This window comes from Solanum tuberosum, unplaced genomic scaffold, assembly GCF_000226075.1.
Source record: "Solanum tuberosum cultivar DM 1-3 516 R44 unplaced genomic scaffold, SolTub_3.0 scf00216, whole genome shotgun sequence".
NCBI lineage: Eukaryota > Viridiplantae > Streptophyta > Magnoliopsida > Solanales > Solanaceae > Solanum > Solanum tuberosum.
The window spans coordinates 1,001,777-1,019,296 of NW_006239143.1; the positions used below are offsets into that span (position 1 = coordinate 1,001,777).

Below are 17,520 nucleotides of genomic sequence, written 5' to 3' on the forward strand. Positions count from 1 at the left end.
ATGTGCTTTTGGTGTTTATGTGAATATTGTCCGCAATTCATAGTGCCGTCTTACAGTAATATTACTCTCATATCCAGCTAATAATTAGTGAAACATATGTGTATACGCATGCCATTAGTTCTGTAATTGCTTCAACACTTGAAAAGTTAGTCGATAGCAAATGTGATTTAATAATGTTTAATTAGACTACAAAAACCTAGCTAGTTGTGATGAAATTAGACCAATATTTGATGTGATATATATATATATACTATACTTCTTTTCCATTTCACTCTGATGTTGTTGTGTGGAACTAAGATATGGAGAGAAGCATGGGAATGCCTGCTCATCTCAACCAGGCAATTACTGAATGCATCACTCGGGAGCAAGACCGATTCATGCCAATAGCAAACGTGGTCAGAATTATGCGCAGGATCCTTCCTTCCCATGCCAAAATATCCGATGACTCCAAACAGACCATACAAGAATGTGTCTCTGAGTTCATAAGCTTCATAACATTGGAAGCCAACGATCGTTGCCAGAGTGAGCAGCGCAAGACCATCACCCCTGAAGACATTCTATGGGCCATGAGCAAGGTTGGTTTTGATGACTACATTGAACCCTTGACTTTGTACTTGCATCAATATCGTGAGTTTGATGGTGGTGAGAGTGAATCCCTGAGAGGGGAGCCTTTGTTGTTGAAGCACCAAATGGCGCATCACCATGGTTACTTTGTGTCTCCACCACCAATGGGAAACAATGATATGCAGGGGGATGCATCAAATGGAAGCACTTCTCAGTGTGCAGTGGCTTCAGTGGATAGTGACGTTGAGTCTCCTGTGGAGGAGGGTAAGGAGTGATCAGTTTCTCTGCTGAAGGAACTAAGTGAAAAATATGTCTTTTGAACTAAGGAATTAGACTATCTTTTCTCTGTTACCTAATTAGCGACCTATTGGCAATCTAGGATAGTTTTAAATTTGCCAAGTTTAGTAATGCATCTTTCGAACTAAATGAGCCAAATGGTGGCCCCTCCAATTGGCTGTTTGAATATTTTTCTACCTGTCTATTTTGAGTATTCAGTTGATGATTGCTTGTGACTTGTGATGCAATATCGTTGAAAGCAATCAAACACCAAGTTTTCCATTCTTGTGTATACGCAGTGATAAAGGACTCGAACATCAAATGGACTAATAGAGTTGCAACAAGCCTAATCTATATAGTATACTATCCCTCCGGGCCTTAATCAATTAGACGTAATGTATTATATTACTCAGCGCAACTGTTAGCAGGATGAACCCTTAGCTAGGACAGACTTTTGCCATCTCAAGTTTGCAGAAGCATAACACAACAAAATTATCCTTTTCAACATTTTACTTGGGGTGTTCCACTTCTAATATTGGACTAGTTTTCGTGAACGTGTGTTGCAGATTGATCTCCACTCTTTATTTTAAGTTTGTACCACAAAGTAGTTAATTGTAAAGATACTTTAATTGAAAGTTATATCACTTGAGGAAACATTTGTGGTTACGAAAGCAAGGAAAGTTGTTCAATTATTTCTTCTTAGTCAATTTGAATTAGCTCCAATATATGAATTTAGGTTTGTTTTATTTTCTTTAAAGGGTGAAATGGAGAAAAGGGATCACACAATATTGTGGAAATGACATTGAACTTTTAAAAATATAATTAGCATTATTTTATCATGGCCTTCATCCTAACTAAACAATGAAGTTTTTTTTTTTTTGGGTTTTCCATCCGGTGTTCGGAGTCCATATTAGAGCCCCAATTAAATTTGAATCGTGTAATGTAGGGCCCATTGGGGGTGGCGCTCGCAACAGTTTTCTCCATACCAAGGCTCGAACTCGAGACCTCTAATTAAGGGTGAACAATACGTATGGATGCATTGAAGGACATATATAGTGAAAAGGTTTTAAGTTCAAAGTTGGATTACGAAAATGCCCTTCAGTAATTTTCTTAATTAAAAATTACTATTTTACTAACCTGTAAATTAAAGTTGAATCAATAATTACAATTAAACTAGACCAAAAACATGGTTAGATGTTACAACTTATCATTTTCCACTTCTGACTTTAATTTTTAAACCATTTAGCTTCTACAATTGAACACATCACAATTTTTCATGTACACAATTTCTTCCTTTATAAATTGGATAGAAAATATTAATCCACTATACTTATGTTTCATCATCTCATATATAGTTCTTCTGTAATTTTTTTATTTATTGGTATGTTTTTTCTTATTGATATATTGCTTTGTATAACTTTTTTTTATTTTGTATAATCTGATCACATGTGTATTTTATTATTTTTCACGTTAATTTGATTTGATATAATAAATGTTATCTCTTTAACTTTCATTCTTTATTTTAATTTTTATAAAAAAAAATTCATAATTTTTTTAAGTATGTGATTCTGATAAATTAATAGAACATGTAATGATAGACAAAGATTCTTATTGCATTGTCCAATTATTCATGTATATACATTTTCATTATTGGTTTTTTATTTTATCAGTTCAAATATGTTATTTAACTTCTTAGATATAATAAAGTAGTAAGTTTAACATGATGTTATTATTGTTTCAAGCAGAGATGTCCTAGATTTTTTGCTATAAATATGGAATGTTGTTTGAAGATTTCAAAGCAATTTCCTTAAAAATCTTATCATCCACATTTAAAATTTAGAAAACAATTCAAATTTTTAGCAAATAAAAATGGTACAACATCTACAAATGCTATTTTATTAGACAGCATCCTCTTAATTTATGTTGATATCTCATATATATAATATTCTAAGTAAGAACTTTAAATGCTAAAAAATTGAATTTATCAAAATGTCAATTAAAAGTTGAATGACTTTACTTTTTAAACTTAAATTAATTCATTGAAAGATTGGAATGCATTTGAGTAATTTAAATGAAAAATAATTACAAAATAGTAATTAGCTCTTTAAATACAATAAAGTAGTTAGAATGCTAGATAGACATAATTGGATCAACTAAAAGTTTGTTAATGGTAGAGAGTTTCATAAAAGTTCAATGTACAAAAACGTAAAAACCACTCACAATAAATTGATAATTACCCTTTTAATACTTACTAAAATTTAGTGATACTTGAATTTTCAAGAGTGACTTTTAAGATTTCTGGCTAAGTTTAAATTTAATTTTGTTGCTTATGAATATTACTCCCACAACTCAATTTATCATTCAAACCAAACGATAATCATGTCGAATTATCCGACCCTCCAGTACAAAGAAAATATTACTTCATATATTAATATATTATACATATTTGAAAGTTTATCTTAAAATACTGAACTTTATTATTTTAGCATTTAATTGTAAGTAATTTATTGCAGTAACGTTTTCAAATGAATATCTTTTTAAATTAAATGCATTATTTTCATCTTCTAAAGCTTATATTTATAGTACTTCATTACTCATTAATATTTTTTTATTATTTTCCACATTTGAAATAAACGTGTAATGAAACTTTTTTTACTTATGAATAGAGTTTTTCAAAGCTATTTAATATAATTTATTCTTGTCAAATTTCTTAAGTTATATGGACTCAATGGACGAACTTGGTAGGACACAACAAATTAATTAAAGGTACTAAGTACCTTATTATCAACAAGAGTTAGGTCTATATAAATTTTATATAATAGTAGAGGTCATACTATAAGAAGCCACAAAATCAAAAGTTAAAATATAAAAATTCACATCAAAAGTTTATTGACTATTTTACCCTTTATTAGTTGTAGAATAGATTGTCAGTACACTACTACAGTTTTATCATTTGGCATCTTTGTCAAAGCCTTATCCATCGATTAAATGATTTTTTCCCAAAAATACATTTTTTTTGTCTTCTCATTTTGGGTGACAGTGACATGTGAGTGGTTTATCTCACAAAATTATACTTCTAATTTTCCTAGTTTTCTTTGAGAATTGTAGGTGTTGTTTCATTTTTTAACGAATTTTTATGTTGTTTTCACAACAGGTAAGAAATAATTTCATAGAATTTCCCGTTTGGACAAAACGCCTACTCAATATTCATGAAGTAAAACAAACCTTCAAGTATATACTATTTCCTCACCTATATATATATATTGTTTTGTTAATGTAACTACCTATTCCGTCGTTATTGAAAATATCTACGGTGAAGATATACGAATCTTATCCGTCACAGGGTTAGGATCAATTCCTTGATATGGGAGTGCATTAGTTATGATTTAAGGTCGTACAATGCCCCTATCACAAAGTTAAGTTGAAAGTGTCTTACTGATTTAATTTCGAGCTTAAGTTTAAACCAAGGAAACTTTAAAAGACCATATCTCTCAACCTATAATGAATTAGGTGTTCCATCAACTATCAAATTAAAGGTCTGTGCGTCTTCTTTTCAACGCCACCAAGCTTGCTTCTTTTGGTGTCCGGACTAAAAAGTTGTAACTGTTTTACCAAAGACTATCTGTGCTGAAAAGCTAAGGCCGTTATAGCAGGAAACAAATCGCTATAGCGTGACTGCTACAGCGGGATACACGCAAAATGGGTGGATTAGGTTAAATTGAGGATATTAAAATGGGTTGAAATAGAAATTGGATTGAGTCATGACCCGCCCAAATTTACTTTAGGCTCAAACGGGCTAAAAAATGGGTTAGGTAATGACCCATCCAATTTAACCCGCTTAATCTCAATAATTTTAACATATTGTTATTTATTTTTATAACCAGAAATTGAATTTTAACTCAAGTAAATTAAAAAATAAGATACATATGCATAAATAAATCCATATAAAATAGATTATAATTCATACTAAATATGGGAATATATATTAAGCCAATACAAATAAAGAGTCTGGGTTGAAATTGAAGATTAAATAGAACCCAATTAAAAATTCTTTGCAAATGGGTTATTGTAACACCTCGAAAGTTGGTAAGTTGAGTTGGAAAGAAAAAATACGAAAGAGTTGTTGGTGCATGTTGTACGAGCCTACCTACAAACGGTACAAGGTCTCATGGTTCGTAGGAGGGCAGCCATGGAAGAGCCTTGGAAAAGTTGAAAAGTTTGAGTCCTTGCAAAGTTATCAACGAATACATTTTACGACTTGTTGTTGTTGTTGGTGGTGATGGTGTTGCTGTTGTTGCTATTGTTCGTGGTGGTGGTGGTGGTGTTGTTGTTGTTGTTGTTGTTGTTATCATCATTGTTGTTGTTGTTGTCATTGTTGTTGTTGTCGTTGTCGTTGTTGTTGTTGTCGCTATTGTTGTTGTTGTTATTGGTGGTGGTGTTGTTGTTGTTGTTGTTGTTGTCGTCGTCGTTACATTTTCTTTCAGAAAATAATAATAAAGCTATCTTTTAAACTTTTTAGTCGTTATCAAATTAGTTATACATCAATTTTTTTTTTTAAATCATTAACAAAAAAATTGTATAGTTAGTACTTTATTTTTATGTATTAATTATATATTACACTAGTTATTAAATTAGAAGATCAAAAACATAGTTTAAAGAAGTAAAAGACTATCAACCAAACTAGCTTATATCTCACATCCAATTAAATCTCTTAACACATCAGCAACCCATATTATACTCTCAAAACGAGCCCAAATCAACTAATTCAAGCCCAAAACATTAAATACCCCACCATGTTTTAAATTAGTAGGGTTTCAAGACCCAGTGCAACCACAACCCTGCCTTCTACTCTTCTATCCTATTTTCAGAAAGCAACAAGTTTTCACCAACTATAGACAAAGGGTAGATACTCCATTTCTATGCTACTGTCTTCTCAATCACGTGAACATACAGTTCACCCCAACGTTTGATTTCTTTGACCAATTTCAAAATCTGAAAATCAAATTTATGCTCAAGAAACCCTAATTTCTACCTATAAATACTTGGTTAAACTTTATCCTCAAGAAGCTTTGGAAGCCGCCGCCTTTGCACCCTTAAAATTATTGTTCATTCTTTTTTCTTGCTTACTCTTGCAAACACCTTCTGCCTTGTGGTTTGTTTATCCCTGTTGTTCTCAACGGGGTAAAACTTCTCGTTGTTTTTTGTATGTCTTTGGGTCTTGGAAGAGGTTGTGACTTGTAGATAATAGATTCGAGAAGTCGAAGTTGACGCCTTAGTTAGCTGCCCTACAAAATGTCAGTAATTTTCACATTTATGTTTTCGTAAAATGTTGGTTCTATTTTGTTTGTGTTTGAGTTAAGAATTAAAGAAACAGATAATTGATACATCTTTTGTAAATATTTATTTTGAATTTTAGATATAAAATACATCATTGTATTGATAGGATGCATCGGGTGGAAATTAAACATCTTTGAGATCTACCTTCTTATAGCTAACACTTGTGTAGGTTTCGAGCCCGGACCCGTGTGATCTTCTTCTCTTTCTCCTGATAGTCGAGGCTCGTGAAGGATTTGAGAGGTAATTGTTTGTCATCCTTTCTCTTGATCTTTTTTAATTGAGAAACAAAGACTGTGACTTGTATTTATTTTTTAATTCCGCTCTTATGTATTTAATGACTTGTACACGTGACAACCAGGTTTTGGGAAATTGATTAGAATGAATAAGTTTTCTGCCTTTATCTTGTTCTATTATATTGTATTTCCGCATTTCTTTCATTTTCTTTTGGGTTGAGGCTGACTTGTCTTGGTGAGAATAGACAAGTGTCATCATGTCCATTTTTGGGTCGTGACAGAAAGAAAAAGTAAACAATTTACAATATAGGTAGCAAAAATCACATGATAAATTAAAAATTGAAAAGAAATACGAAGAAGAAAGTAATGAAGTGCCTCGATACAATACATATATTTATTAGTTCTTATGATAAGAATATTGGTTACTCTAACAAAAAAATAATAAGTCTTATTTTTAATTGTTTACTTTTTCTAATACATAATTTTTTTCTTTTGGAGTAATCAAATACAATGCTTAATATAAAGGATATAATTACTTTTAAACTCAACAACTTATACCATAAAAAATGTATGCTACCTAGTGCCAAGAAATAAATTTCAACTAATACATAGGATTATTTAATCATATAACAAAGAAGGCTCTTGCCAAAAGAATAACTCTCAATTACAATAGAAAATCTCCCAAAATTCTAAATAAATCTCAATTGCCTTTTTTTTGGTAAAACTCTTGAGCCGAAGTTTAACAACACTACAATAATTAAGATTGTTGTAAGAAAGTGATCAACTATAGCCATCAGAAAATTTTGTAGAACAACAATGAGTCAACATATGAGTGTAGAAGTGATTTTTTTTTTCCAAATGGGTGGAGTGATTGAGGTTTAAGTTTGTGTATTTATAGGGATGAAAGGATCGTATTTTTCACCACACAAAATATAACGGCTTGGGTATGTGAAAGGTGAACACCCCAACAAACTAGACGCATGCATAGGCGTTTTGCCAACGAGCGAAGGAGAACGCTCAAGAAAGGGGTTTCAATCCCGACAAATGCAATGCAATGAAAGACGCGGTGGACTATGTGGCTTTCCTTTTAATCGATCGTGAGGGGGGTTTCCACTTTATTGCTCAGGTAGAGTGAACTGGCTAGGATCCCTATCACATTTCCTTTCGGTGATATATTTTGCCTTAGCACTTACAAAGTTGACATCATTTATTGAGTTGAAGCGAAGTCTTTCCATTCTTGATTCAATTACAGTTGTTCTCGCTAAAGCCCAATCTGATCTCGCTTGAGCGGTAGGGAGAAATCCTGATCTTCAAATTGCGTCAATACAATACGATAGATGCCTGAATCGCTCTGTGGCTTTATACACCCCAAAAAGAATGAATAGGCGCCCAGATGGAAAAATTAAGATAGAAATAATAAAGCTTGGAAATGAAGGGTTTCCTTTCCTTTCCAAGCCAATCGATCGCCTTTTTAGTTAACTGTGAAACCCGCCCTTTAGCCATCTATCTTTAGATATGGAGGGCTTATGAGTCACAGAATTTGAAGCCCAAAAAACAAGGTAAGAAAGGTGGGAAACAACAGCCTCACACAAAAAGATTTGTCTAAGCAATCTCTTTGAGATTTTTAATAAGTCAGTACCAAGATTTGCTTTCTGCGCCTACTGATGTGATGATAATTCAGAAGCTTTTCTGCAAAGAAGAAGGCCCTGTTCCTATGGGTTCACGTGCTAAGGCTCCATTAAAAAATGCTCTTTCTCAAGAGAGAGGTTTGAGGCACATTAATCGTGCCTTGAAGGAGTAGTGGAGTTGGAGAGGTGAAGATGGATGGGAATAGATAAGTAAGAGAGAGGGCGACACCAGCTAGCAGAACGGACGGAATGAGAAGAAATCCCCATGATGGAAAGAAGCTTGAAAGAGAGAACTAGGAATGAAATAGCGAGACCAATTAGCGAGCAAAAGTTCATGATCATAATTATTTATCATATGGAGTACAATAATATAATTATAAGATAAATATGATATTGATGATGGAGAAAGAAAGCATGAATTCTAAATTGAAAGTTCATGATGCCTTTTCAATTCTCTATTATTTGTACACAATACTAATAGAGTAATTATGTGAAAAACCGTAATTAAATAGGAAAAGGTGGAAAAAATGACTTTCATTATTTACTATTTGTTAAATTAGGTCTTGGGCGTAACTCACACCCCAAAAGCTAGCTCAAAGGAAAGAGAATTGCCCAAGCCTTATAAGGAGTCCACCCATCTCATTAACCACCGATGTGGGACTTTTGTCATTCTTTAACACCCCACCTCACGCCCAGTGCTTAGCATCTAGTGCGTGGACAATTTTTGATTTTGGGGTCCCAACATCGGGTGAGACGGAACCTTGCTCTAATACCATGTTAAATTAGGTCTTGGGCCTAACTCACACCCCAAAAGCTAGCTCAAAGGGAGGAGGATTGCCCAAGCCTTATAAGGAGTCCACCCATCTCATTAACCACCGATGTGGGACTTTTGTCATTCTTTAACACTATTTAATTAATTATTATATTTTGTAATATTTTAATATAGTATAGGGATAAAATGGTAATCTAACTTTGAGGTTAGGAGCTTCTCACTCTTGATAATATATGATATATGATGATATGATATGTATTGGAGTTATATGTATACGTTTCTTCTGTGTTTGAAGTAATGGCATATATAAAATTTGAAGGATTATGGCTTAAGTTTTCACTTGAACCTTTAGGAAGTTATAGCTTAAATATGATGAGATTTGAGTTTGTCTTATGCTTAAGAAAGATGTTATAATCTAAATCAATTTTGAGTTCGGTTCAAAGTAGCCAGTTGCAAGACGTGTCTCGTTCGACATTTATTGTTTTGGATAGTGTATTCGTCGTATGATGTTATTTGGCTCTATTTTTTTATTTATTTGATATTGTATAAAGTTGAATCATCTTACTAATCTCTTCTTACTCTCTTTATTTGCATGAACAGGAGAAAATGGAGTCTTTATAAAAGACTCATGATGCCACGAGAAGTCTCCTTGTGAGACTCGATATTGTCGCTATATTTGGAATCCGCGCCTATCTCCTCATTCAGTTCTCCCCCTCTTGAAAAGCATCCGAGTTGAAGCAATAAAAAAAATAAGGGAGAAGAAGGATCAACCTGATCATTGTTAGCTCGCTCTAAGGTTAATTAATCATTTTCTTTTCTCATGTGATTGTTTGTTTTACGTTATATTAGATTATCCGTCTTAGACACTTGGCCTTTAGAGGGGGGTAATTAGTATTATTTCAGCGAATATTTTTTAAGATTATATTAGCTTATCCGTCTTAGTTTTTTTTTGAGTCGTTTTATAAATCTAATTGTATATAACTTGACTTGCGAACATTTTAAATAGAGTTTGAAATCATTTTCTTAAAGAATCTTTTTTATCTCTTTCACACGAAGAGCATTTGAAATTTTCTTCAGATATGGCAATGTCCAAGTTAAAGTATCCAGGAGTTGGTCTTATTCATGTTTTTGCTACTTAGATTTCTTTTGAAACAAAAATAAGAGTTCTAAAGCAACGAGTCTTTCTTTTTAGTTGCAACAAATCTTTTTTTTTAAGTCTTTGTTGTTCTGCTTCAAATGCAAAGAGTTTTCAAGTTTCAATTTTTAAGTCTTTGTTGTTCTGCTTCAAATGCAAAGAGTTTTCAAGTTTCAATTTTTAAGTCTTTGTTGTTCTGCTTCAAATGCAAAGAGTTTTCAAGTTTCAATTTTTAAGTCTTTGTTGTTCTGCTTCAAATGCAAAGAGTTTTCAAGTTTCAATTTTTAAGTCTTTGTTGTTCTGCTTCAAATGCAAAGAGTTTTCAAGTTTCAATTTTTAAGTCTTTGTTGTTCTGCTTCAAATGCAAAGAGTTTTCAAGTTTCAAGTATGCTAATTGATTTAAGATTGACGTGTTTTTCCAACGTAATTCTTTGACTAATTTCTTAGAACTCAATCTGTAGTTTAAATAATTAACCTAAGTTTGGTCGGTAATCATTTTTAACGAATCTTAAGGATGCTTAACCTCTTTTTTTTATGATAACTAGAACTCTTACCTAAAATCACATAAGTTAAGTAGGCCATTAGTTGGATTCAACTTTAGCATTACATTAGTTAAATATTTAGGCGTCCTAATTTACCTTAAAAATAATTAGGTGGCAGCTCCTTAAGTTAATTAATTTAGGAATCACCAATATGTTGTACACTATTTGACGTGAGTTAAAATGGGGTATAACAGAGAGGACCAAGTATATGTGTTATGGTTCCATGGGATGACCATGTATTTGCATTTGTGCTCATGTGTGACATGTTTAATGCAATGGTTGATTCTAGGTATTGGTTGATTTCAAGATATTGTGACTGCAAGTCTATGCATTCGTGATAGTTGTTACATGTGATTGGCATGTGTTTATGGTATTGCGGGTCGTGCATATGAATCCAAGGTGCGGACTGGGAGTCTGAACTATGTTATACTTGTGATTATAATTGTTTTAATTACTGGGTTGAGTTTATGGGGACTCAATTCTTTAGTTGTTTGTAAATTGTGGTTCTATTTATCATGATGTTGTTGGTTTATTAAAATGGTGGTTGTTAAGTTAGGCAGATGATCGGGGTCTGGTGTATGGTTTAAGTGTTGGGACTGGTTATGGTTGTCCAGTTTTTTTAGAACTTATATGATAATGGGATGTGAGTCAAGATGGATGAGTTTGTCTAAGGTGCTAGATTCATGTACTATTCCAAAAGGATCAGGGAGTTGGCGTGAGAAATTGAGGAAAGCCAGGGCATTTCATCAGAGACTTCCCTATGCTCAAGGTCGAACACAAAGACCACCCAAGGCCCGTAGGAGATAAGGACAGGAGAAGGGACCCGATCCCTGATAAGAAAGGAAGAAAAGTTGTTGCTGACAATGTTGTGAAGAAAACTCTTGCTGTCTGGGGTGATTCCTCAAGTGACTCAGAAGAGTCAGAACATCCTGAAGATGCTTCCATGCTTGCAGTTAAAGATGATGAAGATGTTTTTGATGCCATGTTTGCTTTCATGGAAAAATCTGATGATGAAGAAGTTGAGGAAGAGGTAACTCTTTCTGACCTTAAACAAAACTTGAATGTTTACTTTGTTAGATGGGACCAGGTCCTCAACACAGTTACAATAGCAGAAAATAAACAAAGTGCTGAAAGTAAAGATTGCACAACAATTTTACATAGAAACCTCCTTGCTCAAGGGAGTAAAACCACGACCTGGCCTACCAGGACTTTTCAAACTGCTTCCACTAATCTTCTCAAAGCAAAAGTAAAAGCCAGTTTACAAAATGAGATTAACCTACTAATCTCCACACTAAGCAATATATCATATTACTTAGACGAGCCTAAAAAGATACAACACTGCCCACTAAGCTATCACCCCTAGATAACTTAGACTTTGCTAAGCGGATACCACATCGCCCACTAAATCAACTAGCTCCTAGATGACTTAGACTTTTGACTGAGCAGATACAACACTGCTCACTAAATCGGCTAACTCTAACCGACTTAGACCTTTCCACACAGAAACAAATATATGAATCCTTTATAGACTAGGAAAAGATTTACAATATATGCACGAAAGTATAACTCCTAAGACACACTTAGATGCATGCAGCTTGATCAGGTCCTTGTTGTGCTTGCTGGAGAATACTTCACCAAAATGGTCTTTGCTTGTATACTTGATAAGTTTCAAAATGCAAAAACCTATAAAATGATAGACACAAAACTCAAACTCAACAAAGATGCTTCATCCCTTTATCAAATCCTTTTGTTGAGTGTAAGTATTGTTCTACCTTGAAGATGGCTTTTCCTTTTAAGCTTGTGAGTTTTTGTTTGCCAAAATCTTGAGTTTGTGTATTTTGGGAAGAGATAATATAATGAAAATGAACACAAACTCCTTGGGACAGCCCATTGGCTAAGAGCCTGCCTTCTCTGTAAAGACGTGCACCTGCCACATCAGAAGTGACAACTTTACAGATGTACTGTCGTCCTTTCACGTACGCAATCTTGCAGGGACCAGGTCCCTTACAGACTTTTCTTAGTAAGTTCTTGAGAAGACGTGTTGGCTCTCTCTCCTTTTGAATGAATGAATTAGTTTGTTATTTTTCCTTGGATATATTTAGACAAGAAAATTTATTATCCAATGAACAAGCAACCTCGTCGCTTCTGATTGGTGGAGTACTCTGCAGCTTCACCAACCTTCTGACGCAGACAGCTTTCCAGCTGTACAACACTTTGACCACTGGACGAGTATTCATACTCTGCAGAGGACCAGGTCCCTGCACTTGTAAGGAGATCATCAAAACACCAAAAAGCATAAGTTCTTATCAAATCTTATGGCTGTAATTATTTGTTTTCAACTTTTCATAGTCAGTGAAATGTAATGACAATCCCCGAATTTCGAAGATCAAAGAAAACAAAAGTAGTGACGAATCATATAGTTGACCCTTATCTATTATATCTGAATTACCAACTGACACACTATATAGAGTACTAGAGCTAATACCCATCAAATACGCTGCAAGTGCTAGACTTATCAAACATTGGAGGCTGTTATGGTTTACACAACCTAATGTTATGTCTGATCCCCTGTTTTTTTAAGTACGTATCTTATATTGAGGATTCTAGCTGCTAGAATAATTCATAAAATTCTCATGCTTAACATACTGGAAATAATTTTGGAGTGCATCTTCTCTCTGGGTTAGACATCTTTATCTCAAATCATGGTATCTAGAAGCTTAATTTATATATGGCCAATGATGAAAAATATGTGTTGCCTGATAACATATTTACTTGTGAAACGTTAACATATTTGAAGCTATCGAGATGTATCTTTAAGCTGCCTGTTGGTACTCAATTCCCTAATCATTTTAGGCTTCAGTTAGAGGATTCTGCAATTGCCTGTACTATAGGATTAAAAAAACAGTTAATCAGTTAATGCTCGAGACTTTGGAGTTGAGATTTTGTTTTGATATTGATTCTGTTATTTGGTTTCTCCAATAATTGAGAACTTGCCCATCCTTAGAAGCTATAAAATTACATTTGAGTGTTTTAATGTGAACCCAATCTTTAGAATCATTAAGCATCTTTGCTTGAATGGAACATCCCTAGAGGTAAAAATTATGCTGCCTCGTTTTATTTTCATAGTTGTTGTAACCAACATTCCATAATTTCATTTTTTGGCATCTTTTGTTTCAGAAACATCTTTTGGGACTGGTTATAGTTGTCCAGTGTTTTAGAACTTATATGATAATGGGGATGTGAGTCAAGATGGATGAGTTTGTCTAAGGTGTTAGTTTAATGTACTATTCCAAAAGGGTCAGGGAGTTGGCGTGAGAAATTGAGAAGGACCAGTAAGTTGGTTAATAGGGCTAGTGATGACCTGATATTTGTAAATATTAATATGGTAGAAGTGTCAGGCTATTATTTTGCATTATGGTGGTCTTATATTTGTGGATATTAATGTGATAGAAGGGTTAGACTATGATTTGACATTATGGTGACCTAATATGCAGACTTGGGAAGCCATAGAATGACAAGAGGGTCAAACGCTTAAATATTAGAGTTGACAGTCGAATGAGGTAGGAGGTTGAGTTCAAAGTGTACTAGTTTATGGGTATTATACCTAGGATGGTGAAAGCATGTGGATAGAGACTTGGGGTGGTGTAACTTTCATATTGTATGTTCCCTTCTGAATGTCTACTTCATATTATGTAGTAGGTTCGGGTCGACCGATGATGCCTACTAGTATGCGTTGTTTGTACTGATACTACTCTTGCTATGCTACTTGGCATAATCTGGTTATAGGAATTTAGTGATGTTCCATATCTAAGGACGATAATGATCTCTTATAGCTGAGGACGATGATGCCTACTAGTATGTGTTGTTTTAGAGTGTACACACAATTGAAGGGAAGTGCACTCCTTCAAGAACTACAACAAGCTGGAGAATGGATTAGTTGCCAGCTAGTGATACTGGAGCAGTTAAGAATCCCGTCACATAACTGAGTATGAATAAAGAGTATATTGGTCACTGGACTAATGTAGCAATTTGTAACAGATGCTCTAATATAGATATTAACAGTAAGCATGCTTGCACCAAAATTAATTCGTTAGAAGAATTGATTGGGATGAGGAATCAGTCATATATTCTCTCTACCAGTGTAAGATCAAGAAAATCATCCATCTCGGTACCGACCTTTCATAATTCATATTCTTAAGTTCACAATAGATAGGAGCAGCACTAACTCAAGTCTGCAGGTCAAAGCAATATCATCCATCTTAATTTGTGATATAGCGAGCTTTCATAATTCATATTCTCAAGTTGACAGGAGATATGAGCAGCAGCAACTCAAGTCTGCAGGTAAGGCAATAACATCCATCTCGGTGATATACCCGACCTTCTAGAATTCACATTCTCATGTTGTAGCACCTCCTAAGAAACTCGCTCCATCAGGGCCGGTCACATCAACAGCCTTAGTACGACCATCACTGCCGAACTCAATCTTGAGCTCAACTATGGCGCCATCAAATAGGCTACAGAAACCCTCAGATCTGATACCAGACTAGTGAATGAAGAGATCCTCACTGATCCACTTCACGGTTCCCTTAGCCCTCTGTCCACTCTCATCCGCCATTCTCACTAACAAAGAGAAACCCTAAAAACCCTTTGTGTGTTTCCTTTGGAATTGTCACCGTGACAAAAAAATAATCTAATATAGTCGTTGGTCATTTTACTTATATTACATTGTTTTCTTGTAACGGTGACAATTCTAAAGGAACCACACAATGGGTTTTTAGGGTTTCTGTTTGTTAGTGATGAGAATGGCGGGTGAGATTGGACAGAGGGCTAAGGGAACCGTCAAGTGGCTTAGTGTCGATCTCTTCATTCACTAGTCTGGTATCAGATCTAAGTGTTTCCATAGCCTATTTGATGGCGAGATAGTTGAGTTCGAGGTTGAGTCTGGCAGTGATGGTCGTACTAAGGTTGTTGATGTGACTGGCTCTGATGGAGCAAGTTTCTCAGAAGTTGCTACAACATGAGAATATGAATTCTGAAAAGTCGGTATATCACCGAGATGGATGTTATTGCTTTGACCTGCAGACTTGAGTTGCTGCTGCTCATATCTGCTGTCAACTTGAGAATATGAATTCTGAAAGGTCAGTATAGCACCAAGATGTATGATATTGCTTTGACCTGCAGACTTGAGTTAGTGCTGCTCCTATCTGTTGTCAACTTATGAATATGAATTCTGAAAGGTTGGTATATCACCGAGATTGATGCTATTTCTTGATCTTCCACTAGTGAAGAGCATATACAACTGATTCTTCATCCCAATCAATTCTTCTAACAAATTAACTCAGGTACAAAAAGGCTTACTGTTAATATCTATATTAGAGGGTTTGTTACCAACTGCTACATTAGTCCAGCACCACTATACCCTTTATTCAAACTCACTAACGTATGAAAAGCACATCACTGTAACAATATAGGATATGACTGAAGCAGATAAATTACAATCTTATGGCTGTAATTATTTGTTTTCAACTTTTCATAGTCAGTGAAATGTAGTGACGATACCCGAATTTCGAAAATCAAAGAAAAAAAATGTAGTGACGAATAATATAGTTGACCCTTATCTATTATTTCTGAATTACCAACAGACACACTATATAGAGTACTAGAGCTAATGCCCATCAAATACGCTGCAAGAGCTAGAATCTTATCAATACCTAATCTTGTGTTTGATCCCCTGTTTTTTTAAGTACATATCTTATACGTTGCTAGCATAGTTTATAAAATTCTCATGCTTAACATACTGGAAATATTCTGGGATTGCATTTTCTCTCCGGGATAGACACCTTTGTCTCAAATCATGGTATCTAGAAGACTAATCTAGATATGGCCAATGATGAAAAATATGTGTTGCCTCATAGCATATTTACCTGTGAAACATTGACATATGTGAAGCTATCAAGGTGTATCTTTAAGTTGCATGTTGGTACTCAATTGCCCAATCATGTTAGCCTTCAGTTAGAAGATTCTGCAATTGCCTGTACTATAGGATTAAAAAAAGAACAGTTAATCAGTTAATGCTCGAGACTTTGGAGTTGAGATTTTGTGTTGATAGTGATTCCGTTATTTGGTTTCTCCAATAATTGAGAATTTGTCTATCCTTAGCAGCTGTAAAATTACATTTGAGTGTTTTAATGTGAACCCAATCTTTAGAATCATTAAGCATCTTTGTTTGAATGGAACATCCCTAGAGGTAAGAAAATTATGCTGCCTCGTTTTATTTTCGTAGCTGTTGTAACCAACACTCCATAATTTCATTTTTTGGCATTTTTTGTTTCAGAAACATCTTTTGGGACTGGTTATGGTTGTCCAGTGTTTTTAGAACTTTTATGATATGGGGATGTGAGTCAAGATGGATGAGTTTGTCTAAGGTGTTAGTTTTATGTACTATTCCAAAAGGGTCAGGGAGTTGGCATGAGAAATTGAGAAGGACCAGTAAGTTGGTTGATAGGGCTAGTGATGACCTGATATTCGTAAATATTAATATGGTAGAAGGGTTAGGCTATTATTTTGCATTATGGTGGTCTTATATTTGTGGATATTAATGTGATAGAAGGGTTAGCCTATGATTTGAAATTATGGTGACCTAATATGTAGACTTGGGAAACCATAGAATGACAAGAGGGTCGAATGTTTAAATATTTGAGTTGACAGTGGAATGAGGTAGTTGGTTGGGTTCAAAGCATTCTAGTTTATGGGTATTACACCTAGGATGGTGAAAGCATGTGGATAGAAACTTGGGGTAGTGTAACTTTTATACTGTATGTGCCACGCCCCGAGCCTACACCCTGGGCGGGACCGGCACTCGGAGACCATTACTGGCTCCAAGCGAACCCTTGGCCTGGCTTTCTTAACTCAGCGGAAACCTGACTCAACAGAAAACTCAATGCCATGCAAAGACATAAACAACTTAACTGATACATATCTGGCCAAAAAGGCAACTCAAGTCTCAAAATAGAATATTTACATATATACATAG

At 34.5% G+C, this 17,520-nt stretch overlaps 2 protein-coding genes across 5 annotated transcripts in view; both read left to right on the plus strand.

The window, feature by feature from the left end:
• The first annotated feature begins 299 nt into the window (after positions 1–299).
• Positions 300–839, plus strand: LOC107062333 (nuclear transcription factor Y subunit B-6-like). Its single transcript, XM_015312864.1, has one exon. It carries the CDS (start codon positions 300–302, stop codon positions 837–839), a length of 540 nt encoding a protein of 179 aa, XP_015168350.1.
• A 4,826-nt stretch (positions 840–5,665) lies between these two features.
• The window catches only part of LOC102592041 (nuclear transcription factor Y subunit B-1-like), a 20,643-nt gene continuing 8,788 nt past the window's right edge, over positions 5,666–17,520 (plus strand). For 3 of the 4 annotated variants that reach the window (XM_006356380.2, XM_015312846.1, XM_015312847.1), the window contains exons 1-3: positions 5,666–6,134; positions 6,347–6,417; positions 9,411–9,606. The gene's annotated coding sequence lies outside the window, so the exon portion shown is untranslated. Of the gene's footprint in view, positions 6,135–6,346; positions 6,418–9,410; positions 9,607–11,193; positions 11,518–17,520 lie in introns of all 4 variants that reach the window. The other variant, XM_015312848.1, reaches the window with a different exon arrangement.

Excerpts from the sequence above, each read along its gene's own strand:
- LOC107062333 (XM_015312864.1), top strand. The coding sequence starts at position 300 with ATGGAGAGAAGCATGGGAATGCCTGCTCATCTCAACCAGGCAATTACT.